Raw genomic sequence first — 15122 nt, forward strand, 5'->3', positions numbered from 1 at the left:
TATAGCTGATAAACAATTTCAGCAAAGTAGTTGGATACAAAATTAACTCACAAAAATCAGTAGTCCTCCTATATACAAATGACAAATGGACTGAGAGAGAAACCATGGAAACAACACATTTCACAATAGCCTCAAACAAAATGAATATCTTGGAGTAACTCTAATTAAGCAAGTGAAAGACTGTCTGATAAAACCTTCAAGTTTTTGAAGAAAGAAATTGAAAATGTCAGAAGATGGAAAGATCTCCCATGCTCGTGGATCAGTAGGGTTAATATAGTAAAAATGACCATCCTACTAAAAGCAATCTACAGTCAAAGCAATCCTCATCAAAATTTCAACACAATTCTTTACAGATCTTGAAAGGACAATTCTCAACTTCATACAGAAAAACAACAAAAAAACAGGATAGCTAAAACAATCCTATACAAAAAAACTTCCAGCGGTATCGCCATCCTTGATTTCTAGCTGTTCTACAGAACTATAGTAATAAAAACCTCGTGGAATTGGCATAAAAAACAGACATGTTGATCAGTGGAATTGAAGACCCAGAACTAAATCCACACACATATGGATACTTAATTTATGACAAAGAAGCCTGAAATACACATTGGAAAAAAGTCAGCATCTTCAACAAATGGCGCTGGTCTAACTGGATTTCAGTATGTAGAGAATGCAAATAGTTCAATATTTATCACCCTGCACAAAACAAGTCCAAGTGGATCAAAGACCTCAACGTAAAACCAGAAACATTGACCCTGATAGAAGAGAAAGTGGGGAATACCCTTGAACACATTGGCACAGAAGACAATTTCCTGAACAGAATACTGATAACACAGGTATGAAGATCAACAATAATAAATGAGACCTTGCGAAACTGAAAAACTTCTGTAAAGCAATGGACACCATCATTTGGACAAAAAAGCAGCCTATAGAAAGAGAATTTTTTTTTACCAACTACACATCCAATAGAGAACTAATATCCAAAATATACAAAGAACTCATGAAATTAGATAAAAAAAAAAAACAGACAATTCAATTTAAAAATGGGGGATGGCTCAGCAGTTAAGAGCATTGGTTACTAAAGGACCCGGGTTCCCAGCACCCACATGGCAGCTTACAACTGTAATTTCAGTTCCAGGGAATCTGACACTCTCACACATGCATACAAGCAGGCGGAACACCTGCAAGCTCAAGATGAAATATTCGACATCCTTAGCTATCAGGAAAATGCAAATCAAAACTATCTTGAGATTCCATCTTACATCTGTCAGGATGGCTGAGACCTAAGATCAATAACAGTTCGTGCTGTCAAGAATGTGGAGCGAGAGGAATACTCTCCTCCATTGCTGGTGGGTGCAAACTTGTACCGCCACTTTGGAAATTAATATAATAATTCCTAATTATATTCTGATATATATCCAGTCGTCATCAGAGATGTTTCCTGTGGCAGCAGATGGGAACAGATGCCAAGAAGCACAGCTAGACAAAATGCAGAAAGAGAGTCTAAATCTGAGGTCTCCATCAATTCCTTCCCCTCAGAGCTCAGGGAATCTTGTGGAACAGGAGGTAGAAAGAGTGTAAGGACCAGAGAGAATGGAGGATACCAGGAGAACAAAGCCCTCTGAATCAACTAAGCAGAGCTCAGATGTACTCCCAGAGACAGAAGCAGCAAGCGCAGGACCTGTATGGTCTAAGCCAGGTCCTCTGGGTACATATTACAGCTATTAGCTTAGTATTTTATGGGACTCCTGACAATGAGAACGAGTCTTTGGCTCATTTTGTCTGCTCTCGGGGTTCTTTTCCTCCTGTTGGGTTGCTGTGTCCAACTTGTAGATGATAGTTTTTGCTTAATTTTATGATTTACTTTGTCATGCTTTGTTGTTATCTTAAAAGTCTGTTCTTTTCTAATGAGAGACAGAAAGAGGACCAATCTGAAGGAGGGGGAGGAGAGGCTGGGGGGAGTAGAACTAAAATCAGAATATACTGTATGAGAAAAGAATCTATGTCCAATAAGAAAAAAACGTAAAAATAAAGAGAAGTGGGTGAAATTTAGTTCATCATAGATATCTATCTATACCCTTTATAGTGCCTGCTTTTCAAAATGGTTTCAACTACTTTTTTTTTTTCATTTGGCTCTCCTTAAAAGAATTAGACCAATTTACCAATTAGACCAAGAATTGTTCCAATTTTTGGTTACTATTTTCTCCTTTCGGAAGTGATCCTTCTGATCACTTCTGATCACTTCTGATCACTGCAAAAAATATTTTTCCCATCTTTTCCTCAGGGCACATTCATTATAAAAGTCACCTTAGCCCAAAATGGATCCACGACCTAGATCCTGAATCCAAGCGTCACCATAAACCTCTGTTTTGTTGTTGGAACAGGGTCTCATACAGTCCAGTCTAATCTTGAACTCCCTGATCCTCCTGCCCCCACCTCCAAAGTGTTGAGACTACAAGTGTGAGGAACTGCGCTCAGTTTGGACAATTTCTTATTGGCTTGGCCAATCCCTCACCTGCTGTGCAACTCAGGTTGGGCTCACACTCCCAATCCCCCAAGTGCTGGAATTACAGGTGAGTGCCAGCACAACAGGCTTGCTGGGGGAGGGGGGATGCCTCAGAAGTAAATCCAAGACAGTATGTGGTTTCATTAATACATATTCTAATAAGAACTCCACCCTTTCAAAAAATTTTTTAATTTTTAAAAATTATGTGATGTGTACGTGTGTGTGTGTGTGTGTGTGTGTGTGTGTGTGTGTGTGTGTGTGTGTGTATGAGTGTGGACACAGACACATGTATATGGATTCCTGTGGACCCCAGAAGATGACATCAGATCCCGTGGTGCAGGAATTGCAGGCATATATGAGCCAATGTGGGTGGTAGGGACAGAACGTGGGTCCTCTAGGAGAACTACTCGATTTTCAGCGCTGAGCTCTCCAGGCTCTAGATTCCACCTTTTTTATTTTATTTATGCGCATTGGTGTTCTGCCTGGTTGTATGTAGATGTGAGGGTGTCAGATCCCCTGGAAGTGGAGTTACAGACAGTTGTGAGCTGCCGTGTGGTTGCTGGGAATTGAACCTGGGTCCATTTGGAAGAGCAGCCAGTGCTCTTAACCACCCAGCCATTTCTTCACCCCCTAGATTCCACCTTCTGCATGTGTGGGTCCATTACAAATGGATGATAACTTGCATCCATGTTGCCTGTTGCTGAAAGCATATTACTTTTGAGTGTCTACATGTGTCAGGCATTGTGCTTGGCCCTGGAGGTCTCCTCTGAAGCCCAGCAGGAACAAGCCACAGTGTTGTTCTAAACTAAGAATTGCTACGGGTCCAGGAAGTGAGCGCAGAGTCCACGTGGGAGCCTCAGACTGGGGCCTCGAATTGCACTGGAGTTGTGGGGAGGCTTGTTTACTCATTTTATGGTAAACCTGAATTTGAACTTGCGGCTCGGCGGGGTCTCCAGCAGGAGGCGCAGTAAAGGCGCAGAAGGGTAGGATTGGGGGTTCAGTCACTACCAGAACCTGGGAAGGCGGCCAGCGCCTGCTGCGTGTGAAAACTGCAAGCAACAACGCCATTTAATAAGCAAGAAGGAGGCGAGCGCCAGAGGCCCAGAGGGACCATGGGGTTCAGGTGCAGGGCAGAGATGCAGGGGCTTGCGGCAGGCAGGCACCTGCTCGCCAGGTCCTCTCCACCCAGCCTCTCTTCCTGGCAGCCGCCAGTTCCCACCCCTGACTGCCGCTCTTCCTGATAGAGTTTCTTGGAACAGGGCACAGGACAGAGTGAGGAAACACCTGTTTCCAACAAGAAAAGAGGTGTATGGGGCGAGGGGGGGAGCCCCCACCAGGCTTCCAATGGCCTCTCACGGATCTTGCTCTCCTGCGCCTTGTAAAAGCGCGCCCAGAAAGCCATGGAGATCATTTTTCAAAAAGATCGCTTTCTATGTCTTAGCCTCCACCCCTCTATGCCTAAGCCACAAGGTCCCTTTTTAAAAGTCTTCTTTCCCTCTGGGATTTCCCGCTCCTCCCAGACCCTTTAAGCGCCCCCACCCTTTGGTGTCTGCAGGGACTTCCACCACCAGTCCTTACAGCTGCAACTGCGTTTGGCTTCCAAATCAATCGTTTTCGCTTCCTCGAGACCTCTGTGGACCTACAGGTGGGGAGTGGGACTAGGGGACCGCAGAACAAAGGAACCGGAGCGCCCCTGTCCCAGGCCAGACACCCCTTCCGCAGCCTCTTTTGGGCCAGAGAAGAGCTCAGCAGCGCAAGGGCGCTCTCCCCTAGTCCCGGTCTCAGGCACTTTCCAGAGGGGAGCAACGGAGGATGCGTGGGAGGTGGGGGTGGCCCTTGCAACAGACCGACAGGCAGACCCCCCCCCCGAGGAACTGGCCTGCGTGGCCGTGGTCGCCAATGGCCTCCACGTACTAGGCTCCGTTATTTCATCAGCAGTTCAAGAAAACCTGCCAAAAGCAGTTATGCCTCACTGCAATGTGTAGCTTTTTCCTGCCATTTTTTTCATAATAAAAGAGGGAGTGAAGCTCGCTCGCTCGCTCCCCCCGCTCCCCCCTCTCCCAAAAAGAGCCAAATGGATACGAGAAGGGGGAAAAAAAGGAAAGAACCCACACACCAATCTCTGAGGGGATGCCAGTGAGGTGTGGCTTGTATTTAAATATCCAATATGTCAATGGAAGGGGAGTGGGTACGTATATAAAGTGCCATTTGCATCTGATAGCTCCAGGAAGCCAGCTATGAGACGCCTGGAGAGATGGATGCGGAGGGGAAGCCGCACTTTAACTGAGAGCGAGGTCAGGAGCGCGCTGCCCCACGCTCCCCGCCGCTGAGAAGTTCTTTGGACGCGAACAGACGTGTGGTGCTGCAGCTGGGCAGAGCGCGGAGCCGAGCAGCGAGCGAGCGAGCAAGCGAGCTAGCGCCGACCCGCCCGCCGGCTCGCCCGCGCCCGCCGCGAAGAGAGGCAGTTCGCGCCCCGGGGCCCCGGCTCGGCCCGCGCCGCCGCCGGCCCCGCCATGGCGGAGGTCGGAGGCGTCTTTGCCTCCTTGGATTGGGACCTGCACGGCTTCTCCTCCTCTCTGGGGAACGTGCCCTTAGCTGACTCCCCGGGTTTCCTGAACGAGCGCCTGGGCCAGATCGAGGGGAAGCTGCAGCGGGGCTCGCCCACAGACTTCGCCCACCTGAAGGGGATCCTACGGCGCCGCCAGCTCTACTGCCGCACGGGCTTCCACCTTGAGATCTTCCCTAATGGCACCGTGCACGGCACCCGCCACGACCACAGCCGCTTCGGTGAGGAGCCGGCCGTAGGGGTGGTGGGGGAGAGGGAGGCGGGCGGACCGCGTACTGGGGAGCCGTCGACGAGGGGCTGTCCCGCAGGGTTCCCCCAACCTTCTCGCACCGGGTGCCGTCCGGGCCCGTCGGGGCGGGATGCGGTGGCAGGGCTCTAAGCCTCGCGGGGACCCGGTGGCCCCCCGCGCCCCGCGCCGCTCCCCAGAGGGGGCGGAGGCGCCTTGCGGTGCGGCCTCTTCCAGCCGCTCCACCCTCCCTCCTCCTGGAGCTAGGGGCTCCCCGTGAGAGCTCAACGTCGGGCCTCCGAGGGAAGCAGGTGGAGTCGGGAGAGGAGCGGGAGTCCTTGACTAGGAGGCAGGGGACCACTGCTGTTGGAGCCTTGAGGGTGGCAGACACTTCGCGACTGATCGCCCTGAGCAGGAGCCTCCACGGGCCACGGGCTTAGTGGGCCAGCGGCCCGCACCCGAAACACTTTTATTTGGTCATGGCACTGGTCATCCTCCGGGTGGCTCTGCCCAGGGTAGAAGCCAATCCAGGCAGCACAGCATGAGCCTGGTAGCTGAGACTCCAGGAAAACCTCGCGGTGCCCATTGCTTACGAACAAGTCTTGGGTATCTTTTGCCCAGGATTTACTCTTTGCCCACGTGAGGAAACTGCCCCGAACCCACTGCCAATCCCCCGAAACAGGACAGGAAATGTCTAATCTCCAGGCAGGATTGCCTCTGCCAGCCTGCAACTATACAGATTGTTCAGAGCACCCAGCTGCCTGTATCACCATACAGAACTAATTACACGATTAATATAAACCTTGATCTGGGTCGGAAATCTTTAGGCTTCTAAACAAATGTGTTACCTCTTCAGTAATTTGCCGGGTTTTTTTTTTTAATTTTATTTTCAATTTCCTATTCATTATTAAGCCATCAAACAGGTGGTGTGACAGGTAGCCTTTCTCCACCTCAATGTCCTCGGCTTCCTCCCAAGGTCCTTGTAAAGTAAGAAGGGTACTTTCTACCCCCCCCCCCACCACCACCACCACCACCAAGGCAGTCCGAAGCTCTGCAACCCTCAAGCAAGGACAGGTTCATTTCTCCCTATCCTTTCCATCTTGCCATTCCGCATGCTTTTGCTTTTCTAGTGCTGCGTCTGGAGTACTCGGTAAAAAGAAAGAAGGAACGGAAGGAAGGGAAGGAGGGAGGAAGGGAGAGAGGGAGGGAGGGAGAGAGAGAGAGAAGAAAAGAGAAAAGGAAAGGAAAGAAAAGGAAAGGAAAGGAGAAAAGAAAAAAGAAAAGGAAAAAAAGAATGAAAGAAAATGGGGGCGGAGGAGGGGCAAGCTTAAGGCCAAGCCTAGCAAACATCGAGGAGGACCGAGGACCGAGTTGGCCTTCCTTGCTGGGAGCAGGCAGGAACCCTAATGAGGTCTATGTCATCTTGGAAAAATGCACTCAAACAGAGCTGGAGCGCAGTAGGCTGGGAGGGGGAATGGCGGCTTGCAGGTGTCTGTATAAACTTGCAGCAGGTCCTCAAAAGGGTGACGAGGTGGGGTGGGAGGAGAAGGGTGTTCACTTGGTCTTTCCCTTCCATCACATGCGATTTTGCAGTCCCCTTTTGTTCCTCTTTGTAAGGACTGGGACTCCCACCCTCAACTCAGAGGCTCCCAGAAATGGCCTGAAGATAGGCCACATCCGTGTATAAAAGACCCGTATGTGTATGTGTGCGTTTATATGGATGTGTATAAAAAGTAAAATCACAAAATGATAGTGAAATGTGGGGTGGGGGCGATGAAATTGGTAAACTCGTGCACTGCCCCCAGCTGCTACAAGCGTGTGTCTGCCTCTGCGCCTGAGCTGAGCCCAATAATCTACAAGGTCAACATAAATCAGTAATAGGCTCTTGGGATAAGTGGTCTTTAATTGCCTCCCTAAAGACACATCTTGATTTCTTTTCATCTCCCAGATCTGCTAAGGGTGTTAAGTTTAAGGAGAAACCAAAGGAAGTCAAGCCGGCCAGGGTGTTTGCACTGCCGCTTAACTGGCTTCCTTCAGTTTGGGTTTGGCCTTTTAGAAAAAAACAAGCTGCCTGAGACCCCCTCCACATCCCCTTTCCCCTTTCCTCCTTCCCTGATTTCTTGGCAGTTCTGTGCATTTCCTGTAAAGGAAATGATAACCGATCAAAGCTGTCTCTTCATAACCTCCCCTGCCAACTTGCAAACACACTCTTGCTCAGTTTAGTTTTTTGGCACGGGCCGAGGTGGTGTTTTGAGTTTGCTCACACTCTCCGCCCTCCACATTTGAGTTAATCAGCCAGAGTATTCAATAAATCGAAACTTTAACATTCCATAAGTGCTTTAGCAGTCAGCATTCCAGCAGGGTAAAGTAGGCCAGACTTAAGATATAAAATATTATAGATCTCTGCTTGGGGAGGGGGGGTAGTCTCCGAGGACCATGTAAAGTAAATAGCTATTTGTTGTAATTGGAGAGCAGGGGGGGGGGGCAAGGATTACCCTGGAATCCATGTGTTCTAAACAAGTCAACCCAAGTGCAGCCCGGACTCCAAATAATAACCTGTTGGCACTGCACATGCTCCCTGCTCTCCATCTGCACTCGGTAGCCAGGAGCGGTTCAGTCCCCGCCTGGCTAGTGGCATTTCCATGTGGTTCACAGGGAGCCTGACATTCCTGAGGGGCACCTGTGGACTGACAGAGCAAGGGCTTGGGAGCTAGGCTGGAGGAGAGGCCTCCTGCCAGGTGGGATGGCACAGGCTGCCGCAGCTGCTTTGGGTTTGGAGCGATCTGGTTCTTATTTGGCAAAGGGCCAGGGCAGCACTGTCTTGGCCCCGAAGGTCTGACAGGATGGCTGAGGGAAGCAGATTAAATGACACATTAGCCAGTCATCTAGCTAGGTTCTGAAACAGTGGAGCCCAGGACCGATCCGTTTTGATTGAGGCCCTGGGGAGAGAGGTGTAAGAAGAGAAGAGTCTGCAAACTGTCAAGAAAATGCCAGAGCATGAGGTGGGCAGGTCAAGATGAGGCAGAGGAGATGGAGGTCCTGGGCCTCGAAGGGCTGAGAGAACTGATGACAAACTTTGTCTACTTAATCCTTTGCCTCAACGCTTTTCTGTTAACACCCCTGTCCAGCTGTAGCTGGGAAAATATGAAAATGGCTTGTTTTCTCTCTGCTCTCACGCTGGCCAGGATTCAGCAGAAGGGTTAGAAATATCTGTTCCATCATCACGTGCCACCGGGTTCCCACAGTCTGAATCCAACTAATAGGAAAGTTGGCAAAGGCAAATGATGCCCAAAGACAGCTGGGCAGAGATGATTCCAGCTGTTGGAGACCCCTGTTACTGGACACAACCCAAGCGACATCCTGTATGATCTGTCCTTTGGCATCAGGGTTCACAGAGAATTGGAGAAAAAAAAATGTGGTGACTCAAATGGCCACACCTCTTGGGTTTCAGGATTTTGTTCTCATACCAGGTCTCTCGAAGTGAGATCACAGGCTGCCCTCTGCTACTTAATGAGCTCAGAGTAGTCAGAGATACGGGCTACTTAGGGGAAAGGGGGACCCGCTGTGATTAGAGGCTCAGAGGTAACCTGACCTGGAAAAGCAAAGAACTTTAGGAACAGGAATTAGTGTCCATCTGAGTTTAGCACCCGGAACAGAATCGAGGCATGGTGTGGGATCTCCTTGCCAGACAGACATGCTACTTCGAGCATGCTTCTGTTTTTCCACAGCCCTCTCTAGACACAGTAGAGCCAGACACAGAACCAAGCCCAGCATGATCCTGCCAGGACCCGGCAGAGTGGTAGGCCAGTTCCTTGTCTTATGTTAGTAACTAGATCTCTGACTACAGCCTAGCTCCACTTTTTTTTTCTACTTTTACAACTAGGTTTTAAGTTATTTTTAATTTTTAAGAAAGCATCAAGGTAACCCCAACACCTAGGAGATGGAAGCTGCGTACAGAGTTGAATTTCCAAGGCCAGCCTGAACTCCATAAGATCCTGTCTCTAAAACAAATGTTTAAAGGCATTGTTTCACTGTGTAGCCCAGGATGGCTTCAAACTTGGGATCCTCCTCTTCAGCCTCCCAAGTCTTGGGATTATAACCCTGTGTTAATTTACCTGTGTGTGTGTGTGTTTGTGTGTGTGTGTGTGTGTGTGTGTGTGTGAGAGAGAGAGAGAGAGAGAGAGAGAGAGAGAGAGAGAGAGAGAAAGTTTTATTTTTTTTCCAAACAGAGTCTCCCTATGGATCCCAGGCTGGCTTTGAATTACCTCTCTTCCTGCCTCAGACTCCCATGTTTTAGCAGTCCAGATACATGGCTCTACATCCAGACAATGTCGACCTGCTTTATATTAGCTTTTTGAAATGTTATTTTTGATTGTGTAGGTTGGGGAGGAAGGAGAGGCAGCAGTCAGTTCTCGTCTTCCATCCTGTGAATCCCAAGGAATCAAACTCAGATTGGAGACTAGGCAGACCTTATCCACTGAGCCATCTTGCCAGTCCTAACTTACACTTTAAAAATTATTTACATTTTATTTCTTTAGTGTGTATGTGGGGGGGGGGGAGTGTTGGGAAAGAGAAATGGAGAATGAGGGGATGTGGAGAGAGAGAGAGAGAGAGAGAGAGAGAGAGAGAGAGAGAAATGAGGGGTATTGGACAAGGCATATCTAGCGCCCACAGTGACACATGTGTAAAGGTTAAAAGGGCAGCATGGGGAAGTTCTTGCCTTCTTGAATTCAAGTGGGCAGGCTTGAAAGCAGGTGCTTTTACCTGCTGAGCCACTTGTCAACCCTACATTAGCTTTTCAATAATCCGGCTAATCACCTTCATAATGACCTAACTGCTCAGTGAAATCCCTGAAGCCATTGCTATTTAAGTTTCACCAGGCCACATTTCCCCATTGTAGAGACAGGCAGACTTACATATAATTAAAATACACACAGAATACTCTAGTTACTGGGTTCACTCTCGAGCACCAAAACCAAATTTTTTAAAGGACACTGAAATACAAAAGGGCACACACTCTCAAGAAAATACACAGGGGTTAGAGTAGAACATAATGTAGTGGTAGATAACTTACCTAGCATGTTCAAGAGCCTGAGTTCAGTGGGGGCTCATGAGGGGTAGGAAACAGAGCTATAAAGAGAGAGATGGATGATGGAAAAGCCCTCAACTTAGCTGAGTGCTTGTGAGGCTCACCTTCACTCAACAAAAACACAAACACGAACATCTTGTGAAGCTGGTTTGGGACACCAAGGTGCAATACTTTCTATTGTCTATAATTACGCTCATTCGCTTATTCAGTTAGAAGCAGCCCATTTCCCAGCCCTCTGAAACCTCTATGGAGCTAGATTACTAACCTCTCAGCTAGGTGTCTTCTGGAGCTAAGGGAAGCTGGGTTCCTGTGTCCTCTTATGAGTTGTTGATTGACGTGTTTATTAGGGCAGAACCTCCTTCAGACAATTGAAGATTTGTGTTCAAGTCAGTGGTTAAATAGCCCCATCACCACTGTCTGCCCTTTCTTCCTTACCATCATATGGTATTATCTTCCTGAAACCATATACATTGTAGTAGAAGAGCTTCTAGCCTGGTGAGCTAGATGCCCCAGAAGTCAAAGCACTTGCTACACATGCCTGAGAACTAGAGGTCGGTCCCTAGACGCCATGATAAAGAGAGAGAAGTGATTCACCAGCATTGTCCTCTGATCTCTGCATATATGCCATGTATGGTACACACATCAATAACAATAATAAACTTTTTAAAAGTTACTAGCAATCAAAATAAAGATAAGACTCAGAGGATCTGGATGTAAAAAAGAAAAGACGAACTCTCAAATGTCTTGTAGACTAGTGGCAGAACTATAGACCCTTCAGACAGATCCGAGTCAGCCATCCAAACACATAGCCCAAAGCTGCTATCATGACCACTGCCTGCCAGCCATTGAGCTTCATAGAAAACTTCCCATAGGAGTTTTCAACCTGATTGCAGAATGAAGTGCTCGTAAGTTTTGACTTCAGTACTTGGGTGACAGATTGCCAAAGAACCACCCCCATTTAAAAAAATCTTTATTACATTTACATATTTGTGTGTGAAAGTGAGTGTGTTTGTGTGTGTGTGTGTGTGTGTATGTGTTTGTGTGTGTGTGTGTGAAAGAGAGAAAGAGGCAAAGACAGAGAGAGGAGTGAGAGATTTCATACAACACATGCACCATGACACACATATAAAGGAGTCATTTCTACCCTTCCACCATGTGGGTCCCAGGAATCAAACTCAAACCATCAGGCACCGTGCCGAGTACCTCTACTACCCTCTGAGGCACTGTACAGCCTCAAATTCCTTATCTTTGTGGGATCAGCTCTACCTCCTATGTAGAATATTCAAAATATTACCCTTAATAACTGCAGTTTTGGCATGAAAGATAACTAGGTGTGTCAGCTCAGTGTATGCTTCCAGACAGTTGTAGCAAGTTTTCCATCTCTGCTGAAAACATGGTTAAAGGAAGGAATCTTAAAGAAGAATCTAATTGACTGTTAACATCTCTCTAGATAATAGATGTGCTATTTTCAAAATCATGAAGTCTTCAGTACTACCATGATTTAGTTTCCCTGTCCCTTTACCCTCTTTATAATTGATTTTTTTCCCTCATGGGGTAAATGGAAACATTTTCAAATCTTCACCTCTAACCTTGTCAGTTAAAAGGACATTTCTAATTTCTTCCCTTTCCCCTTCAAGTTGCAACATCTCAAATCAGTATGGAATCCAATGCTACCTGCCAACTCAGCCGTGGCTCAACTTTAAATTCTCAAGAGAAAGGGGGAGAGCGACAGACTTGTCAGTTTGGGGCTGTGCAAGCTGAGAACATTTTTCAGGCCAACCTTTCCCTCCTGCCATAAACAGGGTGAAGGAACAGAGCGAAGTCTGTGTGGCATTCGTTAGAGTCAGCTACAGGCAGTTGACAGCCTCATGTGGCTTTTGAGGACATGAGAGCTGAGAAGTTGAAAGCCATGCTCAGCCTAGAGGACAGCTAGGGAATGCAGGTGGGTGCCAGGGAGGGACAGGATGACTTGGCTTTGTGAACACTGCTTTGCCATTTCTTTGAAACATGTAGTCTTGCACTCCACTGATGCTGTAATTAAGGACCATTTAGTAGAAAACCTTCCTATGGTTTCTCCGCCCTCGCATGCCTAAGAGGCTTGGTGGTATAGCCTAGTGGTAGAGCTCTTTCCTAGCATGCTCAGGGCCCCCAAGTTCCCATACAAGCACCCCAAAAGAAAGCAAAAAAACCTCACACATCTAAGAGTATTAAGTGGAAGAAGGGGCTGTTTCTTCAGTTTTACACATGGAAAAATTGAGGCCTAGAGAGACTGAGCACTTTCTCTGAGGTTGTCATTTCTGCAGAAGATGGGTTCATCAGATGGCTGTCTCTGGATGCCCAGGGCTGCCTGGAGTTGGGGGTAAATAACTGGTATCTCATGTCTGTCACCTGAACAGCTCAAGCCCCTCTCTCCATGTTAGTAACAGAATGCTGTTCTACTTTTTGTCTCAGGAATTCTGGAATTTATCAGCTTGGCTGTGGGGCTGGTCAGCATCCGGGGAGTGGACTCTGGCCTGTACCTAGGAATGAATGAGCGAGGAGAGCTCTATGGATCGGTAAGTTCCAGCTTTTCTATTTATCAGAGGCTTTGACCACCAATGTTTCGACAGCCCAAGGCAAAGGATAAATTGTTTATCAAGCACTTGAGAGCCCCTTTATACTGTAAAGGATTGGAGTCTTCTTCTTCCTGGCTGTTCAGGGCCTTGCTCCATTATACTGCTTCACTTGTTCAGCCCTCCATCCAAACAAGGTTGTCTAGGTTACGTTTGCTTTCACATTTTCCATTAGAGGGCCTGCTAGTGCTGTGATAAGAAGAAGCCATGCTGGCTTGTCAGTAGATGCTCTCAGGTTTGGGGCATTAAGTCATCTAAAGAGCACATCTTAGTTGTAATGGGTACCCGTACACAGTAGCTGATGAGTAGGCATAAAATAACATATAGTGAAAGAGCCTTCCAGTAAGTATTCTGAAGTTAACCCAGCCCCTGGTTTCCAGATTGTTCCAGCTGAGCCCCAAAGGCCAAATAACACCAACGAATGAAGAATGAGGGTTCCAGGGACTAGTGACAGCCCCAACCCCTAGCAAGGAATGGGTTGGCTGAAATACATTTTCTGTGTTCTGGAAGCTAGCCCGGTACTGGGGCATAACTTCTCTGGCCTTAACCCTTTCAGGAGATCCCAGCATTCTGGCTTGGACTTTTGAATCCTGTAGCATGCTTTCTGGCTGACTATACTGCCATGAAATCAGAACACATTTTTCCCTGACACCTGGGAGATAGGCCTGTCCCCAGCACTCAGTATCGGGCACCCCAGCAAACAGTATGGCGGCCTGATCAACTATGAGAAGGCCCAGAAGCAGAAGACCCAGGAGCTGCCAGCTGGAAGTAGCCAGATTGGAGGAGCTTTTCAAGCAGATCTTTTCTGAGCTTTCCAACTGACAGGCCTCTCATTAGGAGAGATCACAGCTCACCTCCCATGCAGCTTTATATAGACCCATGGCCTTTGCCTGCCAGTTGATGTGGGTAACTGTAATCTCAATGCATTTGAACATTATTAGCCCTAAGTAAGAATTGAGCTCCGTGGGTGCCAGAGGGGCATTGGAAGGCCATAGTGGAAATTCTGGGGTTTGAAGAGCCAGTCAAGGCCAGTTCCTCCAAATCTCCTTGCTTCGGCAAAGATCACACCCAAAATATTTATTTTGTTTGACTCCTGAAGGAGGATGAAGATACAACTGGGAGGGTTTTGTGCTGCTTGGATAAAAAGACACCTTGGTCACATGGGGAGACAGGACTGAAATTTTCTAATCTAATGTGCTGTTGCTATTTCAGGGTCTCTCCACCAGCAAGCTGGGATGGGAGGAATAGTCATGTAATGGGCTCTGCTTTATTTTCTCACCCTCACAGAAGAAACTCACCCGTGAATGTGTTTTCCGGGAACAGTTTGAAGAAAACTGGTACAACACCTATGCCTCCACCTTGTACAAACACTCGGACTCGGAGAGACAGTATTATGTGGCCCTGAATAAAGACGGCTCACCCCGGGAGGGATACAGGACTAAACGACACCAGAAATTCACTCACTTTTTACCAAGGCCAGTAGATCCTTCTAAGTTGCCCTCCATGTCCAGAGATCTCTTCCGCTATAGGTAATGGACCTCTGGTGCCACCTCTGTGACCCATGCACTCTGTGACCATGGTTGGCTCTGCAAACACTATACTCATAGCTTTTCAATCCTTCCTTCCTATCAATTAGATAACAGAGAAGCACTTACTGTTCAACATGACCCAGCTGTCCCCTTGTTCAAAGTGTATATCAAGGTTGGGTTATTTTGGGGAGGGATGAGGGGGGAGGGGTGGTTCCGAGGGAATCTTGTATATACTTTTTGTTTTACTCACGTTCTTTCCCATGATGTGGCATGACAAAGAATAAGGGCCCCCCACTAAGGCCCAAGGCTGTCTTGCCTCACAATCTACCCAGATACCTTAAGGTGGGGGTACAAATGAAAGACCAAGGAATCTGCCACAGATGCTACCTAAAGAGCTTTGGGAAAGTGTCATTTGGAAAATCCTAGGGGTTCCAACCCTGCTGCAAGCCATCCCTACCCTGGCTCTGCAGATCTCTCATTCGTCCTGACATGCAGTTTTCCTGCCACCGGAAGTGGGAGATATGGGGTAGGTTGTAAGGAAATGATATTAAAATGTAAGCATGGATACTGTGCATAAGGACAAACTATTTATGA

The 15122-nt window shown here is 47.7% G+C and overlaps 1 protein-coding gene across 1 annotated transcript; it reads left to right on the plus strand.

Moving 5' to 3' along the window:
• Nucleotides 1-4994: 4994 nt before the first annotated feature.
• Fgf16 (fibroblast growth factor 16) lies at nucleotides 4995-14673 on the plus strand. The gene is made up of 3 exons (XM_052171373.1): nucleotides 4995-5293; nucleotides 12839-12942; nucleotides 14287-14673. Exons 1-3 carry the CDS (start codon nucleotides 5020-5022, stop codon nucleotides 14530-14532), a joined length of 624 nt encoding a protein of 207 aa, XP_052027333.1. The 5' UTR covers nucleotides 4995-5019; the 3' UTR covers nucleotides 14533-14673.
• The last annotated feature ends 449 nt before the right edge of the window (nucleotides 14674-15122 follow it).

This window comes from Apodemus sylvaticus, chromosome X (assembly GCF_947179515.1).
Source record: "Apodemus sylvaticus chromosome X, mApoSyl1.1, whole genome shotgun sequence".
In the NCBI taxonomy this organism is placed as follows: Eukaryota; Metazoa; Chordata; class Mammalia; order Rodentia; family Muridae; genus Apodemus; species Apodemus sylvaticus.

Bases quoted from the DNA above. Each gene is read 5' to 3' on its own strand.
- Fgf16 (XM_052171373.1), top strand. From the start codon at position 5,020: ATGGCGGAGGTCGGAGGCGTCTTTGCCTCCTTGGATTGGGACCTGCAC. The intron at 5,294-12,838 runs GTGAGGAGCCGG...TTTTTGTCTCAG, and splicing joins CCACGACCACAGCCGCTTCG to GAATTCTGGAATTTATCAGC. The intron at 12,943-14,286 runs GTAAGTTCCAGC...TCACCCTCACAG, and splicing joins GAGGAGAGCTCTATGGATCG to AAGAAACTCACCCGTGAATG.